Genomic DNA, 9,734 nt, shown 5'->3' on the forward strand with positions numbered 1-9,734 from the left:
GATAATTTCAAGGAATATCCTAAAATAGTATGGCAACATTGTTGGCGGGAAATGTCAACTTGTAAATGTCACGTTTGGAAATGTCAGAGGCCCAGTTTGTTTATGAATTGAAAATGCGAAGTAAAGAAGATAAGTGATATTTTGAAATATTGTGTTATCGTTGTAAATTCATAGAATCTTAATATGTATTTGAAATAAGCTTTAATATGTACAATGCTACAGTTTCTAAAAAAAGCAAACAAGAGTGGTAAGTACATTTAAACAATCATAAATGTTTATCAAATTAAAATCATGTATTTTTTAGGTCAACAAAAATACTCCTCTAGCCATCCGCCCCACTGTAGCAATGAAAAGGATCATCCTATAATTCCGCATGAAAATGTGTTGGATTCATTCAAACCGAATTGTGGAAAAACCACTCCATTACCACTATCATCATTTGATGATGAGGGACTGTTTGATATTGGTAACTAGAAAATTTTGTATGCTACTAATTTAACCATTTCTTAAAAGGAGAAAACCTTTTATGGTACAAGGATTCCTTGGCATGTGATTGTTTTGAAAGCACTTTACAGAAAGCCTTACATATTACTCATTGTGATTATTTTAAGGTGTAAAAAGGGGCATGGCAAATTTATATTTAAGTCATAATTCGTTGTGGCTCTTACACACTTATTAGCACTATTTCTAGGCTTATTTTATTATATAATATAGAAAGACAACTGGAGTCATTAAAAATAATAGAAAAACCACTAGTGAATGATAGTACCTAATGTCAAATAAAAACAAGTTTGGATTCTTCCCTCTTACAATGTTTTCAGAATCCAACTTCCTTTCAGACCTTTGATAATAATTTGATTTTTACCTTTATCTATTTCATTTTCATAACACTTTTTAATTAACTATATTTTGCTTAATTTGTATGACCTTAAGTACTTAATTGTTTCTCTCTAATTATGTTATTAGCTTTTTGACTAATAAAACTATCAAACAAACTACCTTGTTATCTTACTATGAAGGTGATTTGACATTAACATAACCTAAGTAAGAAAATGCATGATTTTTGTTATTTTTCCCATTTATTTTTCATTGTAGTTTTCTGTTTACTAAATAATCTTTCTTTTTATTCCCTCTGAAAAGAATTTTGGTTTAGCTCCTCTGAATAATATAAGTTTTGAATCTAAAACAATGTCCTCTGAGCAGATCTTTTTAAAATTCCATACATGAAAGGCTAAATCAGGTGAATAAAGTAGATGGCCTATTAATTTGCCTTCCAGTTAGTTAAATTTTGCCTATCTAATGGCTGCTTTAACGTGGTAGTTTTTTCTTCAATCATAGTCAATACCAGTCCAATAAAATTTCTTTCATCTTTTATAAGGGACATATAAAACTGTTCAAAGCACACTAGTCCACAATGATTGTTCACCTGATCACCACCAGTACCAGAGCCGTAGTGGGTAATATCTGTCAAACAAACACTCATCAACCATGAACTGCTGGTCGAACTGGACTGGTGGGGGCTCAATATCCTTCTACATTCTTTTCTCACCCCATCCAACATATGTCTGTATTTGCTGACATATAGCTTTTTCAGATTCAAATATTTGTTTGTAATACTATGTTTTGGTCAGTTGACATGTTTAGAGCCACTGCATTGCTGGTTAGGCAGATTTCTGAAGCAGTGATGGTTTCTGAGATAGCTGGACATTTAATCAAACACATTCTTACCCACAAACAAATTCAATTTGCCAAAATTTCTCTGATACTAATCATGTTGCTGTTGCAGATTGCCCACAAATTGCATAAAGTTCTGCTTTGATTTCTATATTGCTTTTTTCCTTTAAATTAAAGGTATTATTTACAACTGAACAATATTTGAGATTTTCCATAAAAAGTAGAAAAGTTGCTGGCCTAGGAGTAAAACTTTTTTCGTCACTATATTACCACAATATATTTTAAGCAAGAAAGTGGTGTTACAAACAGATTTATGGGCATGGTTAGTCCAGTTATTGTAAACTTTTTGATGGAAAAATTCAAACAATAAGCTCTATAATTAGCAGATAAGATGTCATTGTTTTGGCACTGTTATGTAATTGAGACTTTCATGGCCTGGATCAATCTGGAAAGTGAATTTCTTTAATTTGATAAATTCCCTAAATCCTAAGATCCAGTTTACCATGGAAGTAGAGCACAACAAACAAGAGTGCTGTTTTAAATGTTTTAGTAGAAGGAAAAGATTATGTTCTAATGGAAAGTGGACACAGAGTATAAAACACAAAAATCAATATGTAGGGACTGCTATTTCTTGCGCTTATTTGTTTGAAGAATTGAAATATCTAGAAAAAGCGTTGCAACAGAACAGCTTCGAGATACATCAAGTGATCTATCATGTCTAAAAAGAGTCAACTATATCGTCAACATTGAGAACCTTTTCTTACATTTTTTTTGTTGTACTGTATAAATATATTCAAGTAAATTTCCATCTATTTACAATCTGTAACTTCAATTACAATGAATGATTGTTTTGTCTTTCAGGAAACATTTCCACTCCAATTTTCTTTTTTTGTTTATTTTTAACGATAAGGTTACTAGGTTAGAATTTACATAAACAAGCTCATTATTCTATATTGGCGGAATATGTTATAGTTTGTTATTAAATTAATGTTAAAAATAAAACAGTAGGATACCACCAGTGAAAAAACACCAGTTTTTTTGGTATTTAAAAGTTTTTGACAAGATATGACATAAGTCTGTTCTATGGTATTATCTCTTCTTGTGTTCTTCATTATTTTTAGTTTCTTAAGATAGTGGTACAAGGATACTTCGAATTTGTTGAGAATTCAAACTTCTTCTTTGGTGGAGAAAAATTGTTAAAGGATCAATGCATTGTAATAGATCTATAATATAACTTACATTTTTGTATTGTAAATATTGAGTGACGTGTCTTCTATACATTAATAAATAATATTTTCCAGGCGAATTGGAAGCTACAAAAGACCAATCAAGACTAACGAGAACACTACAAGAAACAATATCGGACAAAAATGCGCTGGCTTATTTTACCCACTACATGGAATCAAGAAGTGCTTGTGACTACATCCATTGTTGGTCAGAGATACAAACCTTCAAATCTCTTCTAAAAGATAGCCAGAATCTTCACACCATGAAACAGTTCCCCCATTCTCCCGTGCCACATAGTAATTTCGAACATGACAGTTTATCAGTTAGTACTGATTGTGATTCCTATACAGCCGATTCAAATAGTTTGTATGACTATTCGGCGACAACGTTATCAGAGGGCAAAACACCTCAGGATAACACATGTGATAAAGAAAGTGATGAATCTAATTTTAGTGAAAAGAAAAGTGTACAAAGTATAGTAGATAAAGCCTTACTATTATTTAAAAAATATATAGCACAAGAGGCGCTGTGTAATATTAAATGTACAGAGGAAATGAGGAAAGAAATTATGGAAAATATTTGCAGTACTGATAAAGTTTTATCAATTAATTGTTTTGATACCGTAGAGAATTATGTATATAATATCATGCAAGATGAGTATTTCACATCGTTTTTAGCTTCTGATTATTTCTGTAAATATCAGATCGATCTGCTTACAGGTGGTAATATTGCTCTTGATGATATTCTATACAACGAGACTGCTTTGTTTTATTTCATGGAGTACTTGGAACAAGAAAACCAGCGTAGTTTGCTAGAGTTTTGGATAGCCGCTTCGAATTTTCAGCAACAATTACACGACCAAAAAGACTTTTTTGATCACGTGGAAGCTCAAACTGATGCCGTAGTGTTATATGATAAATATTTTTCTCTCCAAGCTACGTGTCCCTTAGGTTTCAGTGATAAAGTTAGATTTGCAGTAGAACAAAGCATTTGCGGCGAGAACGGTCTGATGCCTGATTGTTTTCATCTTCCATTAAAGATCGTCGAAACAGTTCTGGAAAAGAACTATCTACAACCGTTTTTAACTTCCCAGTTGTTTTATAAGTATTTGTCAGATCTGATAAACACAGTACAGTTGAATGACTTTTCGAACTTTGAGCGGTATCCGAATCCAGCTTCTGACTGTAGCAGTGAGAAGAGTTTTAGTCAGAGCACTTTCTTAGCATTTGAACTCCCTCCCAGTGCGATCAAAAGAAGAGATAAGAACGCAGATATGACTATCGATACCAGGGAATTGTACGATCCAGACTCTCTTTGGAAGAGAAAAAAGTGTTACAGACTGTCATTAGGGCGAGTTAGTGAAATAGGCAAGTACGAAGCTGATTTTGAACCTGAACCTGATAGGAAGCAGTTTAGGTTCAAAAGTATATTCAAGAAAGTAGTTAATAACGACGAGGAGGATAGGAAGAGGGAGGAAATGGCATGGCAGGTAGCTGAAATGATAGTTAAGGATATAACTAACGTTACGTTAGGGCAATCAGACAAATGACTTTTATAAATCGAAATTTTTTAGAGCAAAACATTGTGTTCTCATTTTTCTACAAGGGTTAGCAAGTTATAGAATTTTTTATACTTTATTTTTCAGAAATTTTATTGCAAAACGTGTAATACAGTGAAACTACTACTACTATATAGAATTAAAACGTCCGATGTCGTTTGTAAAGCTTGTTTAAATACATTTTGTTGAATGTGTCAGGTAAGACGTCATTCTGTTTCAGAATATTAAGACATAAATATTGTTACGTTATTCTATGTGTTTAGAGAGTCAAGTGAAGCATGATGTGATATATAATGAGAACAGACTGTCTAGAATTCTAGAAACAACTGGCTAGGCGACGGTCGAGTCATCTGGGAAAGTCCAAAAATTCTCGTAGGTCATCTCTTTATCGGATTTTGGCGACGGAGAGGGTTTTTGATTTCTTTAACACATAGGGCTGTAATCAGGGTTATCTGACTCACAATATTTTAGCATATTATGAAATATATTTTCATAGGTTATTAAAAGACAACTTTACTTCTTCGCCAAATAATTTTACTTAAACAGTCGATTATGTCATTGATCTCCCTGTTCAAATTAATTTCTGCTCTTATAAAGTCATTTAGTTTATCGTCTATCGTTAGACAGTTTTTATTTACTTTTTTCAAGTCACTGACCTCGTCTTCATTCATATTATTGATGTTTTCCCCCTACTTCCATTATAGATCATTGCATTCTTCTTTACGTTACCCCAGTTTAGTAGATGAAATTTTTTTTATAGCGAGTATTTTACTTGGTGTATCAGTAACGATAGAAAACACCGACGAAGTATTTTATCAAATATATCAGCAACTCGCTTTAAAAAGTATTTGATAGTTTGTCCTACGCTGCCCATTTTATATACATATTATTTGTTAACTTCCTCCGCAGTGCTACAACATATGGTATGCCTGAGCCTACAAGCAGTCGATCCAGCGAAGACGAGATATTTTAGATCTCTTCTACCTATTGGATTCCTTGGTAGATTGGCTCCCAGAACGGTTGGCCTTTGGTCAATACCCAAAGGTCCGGTGGAGTTCCCACCAGATCAGCACTCTGGCGGAACTTGATTGTCTTTTGCGGTGGATGTTGTTTTATACCGTTGCTGGTCTTCCATCTCCAGCGCTCATCGATGGAAGTGGAACTTAGTGGCGGAAGTGCGTGCTTACAGAGCGGTGGTAAGCTTGCGGAGATAACTGGCGATGCACATCGTTACAGCAGATTATCATCATAGTACACAGTATTTTTATCTCTTTCTCATATTCGTCTATATTTTCTGGGGTTGTCCATTTCTCAGATGTTTTTAAGAATACATTTATTATAATACAGAATCTATTTAGAACACCTACATCCAGAACAATATTGTTTCTATAACGTATACCACGGCGTTCTTTGTCTTTCCATCTGTGCTTACCCAGGTCCATTTTCTGTTATGCTTTTTTCAAAGAACGTCTTCAAAGCATATATATGTTTATGTGGGAGTGTAGACCCTCTTTCCTTAGTCTATGAGGACCTATTAAAGACTCTGCGTCGTCTTCTCTACTTCCGATTTTGTCATTGAAGTCCTCTGTAAACATTTGGTAGTGACATTTTTCGCCTTGTAGGAAATATCGTCGTAGAAGTATTCAACCTCATCGTCTGAACGTTCGCTAGTAGGTGCGTAGGCCTAGATAATTTTTAAAGAACATCTTTTATTCAGTTTGTAGATTAGATATATGACTCTTGAGCTAATATTTTTAATACTGACAATATGTTCGATGTTGAGGATCAAAGTGTCTTGTGGATAAAAAATGCTACTCATATAATAAATCTTTCTTCTCCTATGTAGTATCAGAGGTTTCCGGAGTTTAATATTTGTTGATTTTTCTCTGACTTATGATGCTTAGACCCTTTATGATTTAATTTTTCTTCCAATTCTGTTAGTGTTTCATCTGTTAATAGCGTTCTTGTGTGGTACGTCGATATATATACACTGGTAGGCATCGATTGCACAGTTTGTTTCTGATCTGTGACAGACGCGAATTTTATATACTTCTATATAAATCTGCTTTGTCATTTCAAGTTGGCATCTCTTAAATTCATTTTAAATATTTTCATTTCACCAGAAACTTTTGGTCCTTTTTCCCATTTTCGATGATTCTGATGCTTCGTTTGTGGTCGTTAACCAAATAGACTAGTCTTATTTCCTACCGCATTTTAAGCACTATTGAACAGTCTTTTCTGTCGGTTAATTATTATCAAAAAGTATTTGTTATAATTTTATGTTTTTTTGTTAATTATTTTGCGCTGTCTTGGGTCAAATTGTAAAGGAAGTATGTTACTCATTGCATACAATGAATAATTACAAGATAAAACTTTATATGTCAACTGATAGTGGTTTTAAAGCCAAGGAATGTTTATCAATATTGGGATCATGATATTGTACTTTCAAGTTAAAAAGTACATTATTTAGAGCTAAAACAAGCTGTTATCAACGTAGTATAAGTTTCACTGTAGGTATTAATCACATTTCTTACATCTTTATAGTATTAATTTTTTTAGTACCAAAATCTGTCATTTCGGGCAACTTAAATACAAATCTACTTATTACTTTTTGTGCAATTAACATGTAAATATATGTATATTAGATTTGTTTTAAATGAGTATATGAATCATTTATATTTAAATACAAACGAAAATATGATTTAATATATTTCAATAAATATAAAGTAGAACTTTTATTTTATTTTAACTTTGAGTACTCCAGTCCTCAGGAAAAATGCCACTGAACCTATAAAAATCATACGAACAAGCTGAATTTGGCTGAGAATCGATTTACCAATCCCAATCTGTACGCCGTAGAAAAAAATGTTTCAGATAAACATGTAGCTGAGATAATTTTGAACAAAAATGTTTAATGGTAATAAGCAATTTTTATGTAGAATGAATTGTTCTTTCAGAAACAACGCTTGAAGCGACCGGCGATTTTGAACATCAGTTACGCGCGAAATCAATTTTAAATAAAATTTGTATCAACTCTACAGTAAAAATTCGATATCTTTTGATCGGAGTCTCCTATAGACAAAAATCAAACTGCTTTTTAAAGGTAAGGAGGGCAGATTTTGTATGCAATTTTTGTATTTTGCTGCAAATGAAGTCAATTTTTACAAAGGTGTTAAATAAATAAAAGTTGCTCGATTTTTGACCATTGTCACTATGGGATTTCCATTGTTAGAGCCTAATCTTCAGAACTTATCCTATAGCATAAAATTTTGGTTCTGAGTTTTGGCAACAAAAATGTGTCTAAAATCTAAAACGTTTAAAACTACCTCGTGTCAATTACACACGTAAGTTTTTTCTATTCTTGTAATTTTAATATTAATCCAAATCGAAAATTTTCCTTTAAACTTGTATTAAGATGTTATTAATATCTTTAGTTTACTAGTTTTAGAAGAGGAATACATTTTAAACATTCAATAAAAAAAGAATATATAAAAAAATAGTTATACGATGACATAAAATAAAAAATATAATTTAAAAACAATTTATGTATTTATTATATTTCTACAGAAATAAAATAAAAATATTTATTGCTTAGTAACAAATAATATTTTAATATTTAAGACAAGTCTTCTAAGTTACTATAATTATCGAAAGCTTCCATGCATTCCATTCTACATATAGAAGGTTCCATAGAAGGAAATTTCTTACTGGAGATATCTTCCTTAGAATTACTTTTGTTTTTGGCTGATTTTCTCTGATTTCATTGTCAAGATAGATTTTGTTAAGTTTTCTTCTTGGAGATGAATCCGGAAGAAACATGATTAAATGTAACATTTTAATCATAGTAACAATTTAATCATAGTAAAACATTACTATGATTAAATGTAAAAGTTTATGTTAAAGGCTATAAAGCAATATTCTAAAAGTCGTATATAACTAGAATTCCAATGAATGGTAAAAATTAAGCTACTCTAATGATAATAATTCCCACACCTTAAAAATCTTCGATCGACGCGTAATCTTGCACATCAATTTTTGTAATCAATGACTGAAAATTGATTTTTTCACGCTATTATTTTTTAAACGAGAACAACGGAGAAAGGGAACTTATTTTATATATTGTTCCTTCGAGCCTGATGATTAATTTACTCTATTTTAAAGGGAAATATTAAACGAACCAGAAAATATCACATTTGAGCTGATACAGGCCGGTTTTGAGAGGTTAATAAAATTGACAACCACGTCATTTTATACATGACTTGGTTGGAATAAATGCATAAATATGACAAAACCACCAGAAATATGATGTTTAACATCATTCCATAAAAAACGATTGTCTGGCCAGTTGGTTGTTAAAACCAGTGCCAATAAAACACACATAAAAAACGAGACGGACAATATCAGATAAGTGCAGGAGCATTATAGTAACACTAAGGTGTGACAGATTAGACGCAAAAGTTATAAAATAAATAATTGAAGACGAGTATAAAAGAGAAAAGAATATAAGACAGAATGAGACCAATCCGGCAGTTCGACGCCTTCCCGTTAATTTTCAGATTTATTTCCAACAGGATGGGTGTTCGGTCACAACTCTAGGGCAAATATTGACTTCCTCAATCAAACGTTTCCTGATCGACTGATAACTACACGTGGTACAATTAAATGGCCCGCTAGATCCTTTGACTTAGCGCCTAACGATTTCTTTTTTAGGGGTTTTCTCAAAGAAAACATTTATAGGCATCAGTTTGAAAGGGCCACAAACCTAGTCGAATTAAGGGCAAAAATACTTTATTTCTCTGCAAGCATTACACCAGCCGTACTCCAAAATATGAGGAGAAATCTGTATGACAGATTTGGTTACTTTTTAGCACAAGGAGGTGAAATATTTGAGCCCTTAATTCATTAATCTGCTTTCCTAATTTTTATTTTTTGTTAGGTACATTTTACGAAGTTTGTAGGTTCTTAATTAGGTAGTATTTTTATGCTTAAGTTTGGAAGAATTTTATTGTTTTTTTTTTATTTAAAACTACAAACGATTCTTATTCTGATTTTTTTCTTCTTTCTTGTCTTATTGTTATAAGCCGTGTCCATAAAATTTGTACAATTTTCAGTGACAATAGAGCATAATTTACTTATTTATTTATTTGTATTGCTATTACGGCAAAAAAATAACCAAAAAATTAGTTTTAGAGCATTATAATAAATATACTCTAGAGATGGGATTGCAATAAATCTTAATTCCTATATGGTCTACAAAAAAATGTCATTATCTGTA

General features: G+C 32.0%; 1 protein-coding gene across 1 annotated transcript; it reads left to right on the forward strand.

Moving 5' to 3' along the window:
• Nucleotides 1–7,199, forward strand: pkaap (A-kinase anchoring protein pkaap). The gene is made up of 3 exons (XM_072522470.1): nucleotides 1–247; nucleotides 305–466; nucleotides 2,976–7,199. Exons 1-3 carry the CDS (start codon nucleotides 214–216, stop codon nucleotides 4,448–4,450), a joined length of 1,671 nt encoding a protein of 556 aa, XP_072378571.1. The 5' UTR covers nucleotides 1–213; the 3' UTR covers nucleotides 4,451–7,199.
• Nucleotides 7,200–9,734: the final 2,535 nt, after the last annotated feature.

Source organism: Diabrotica undecimpunctata, chromosome 2 (genome assembly GCF_040954645.1).
Source record: "Diabrotica undecimpunctata isolate CICGRU chromosome 2, icDiaUnde3, whole genome shotgun sequence".
Lineage (NCBI taxonomy): Eukaryota > Metazoa > Arthropoda > Insecta > Coleoptera > Chrysomelidae > Diabrotica > Diabrotica undecimpunctata.

What these genes read in the sequence shown, in the direction of transcription:
- pkaap (XM_072522470.1), top strand. Translation starts at nt 214, where the DNA reads ATGCTACAGTTTCTAAAAAAAGCAAACAAGAGTG. An exon ending in AAAAAAAGCAAACAAGAGTG is followed by an intron (nt 248 to 304) that starts GTAAGTACATTT and finishes TGTATTTTTTAG; the next exon opens with GTCAACAAAAATACTCCTCT. An exon ending in TGAGGGACTGTTTGATATTG is followed by an intron (nt 467 to 2,975) that starts GTAACTAGAAAA and finishes AATATTTTCCAG; the next exon opens with GCGAATTGGAAGCTACAAAA.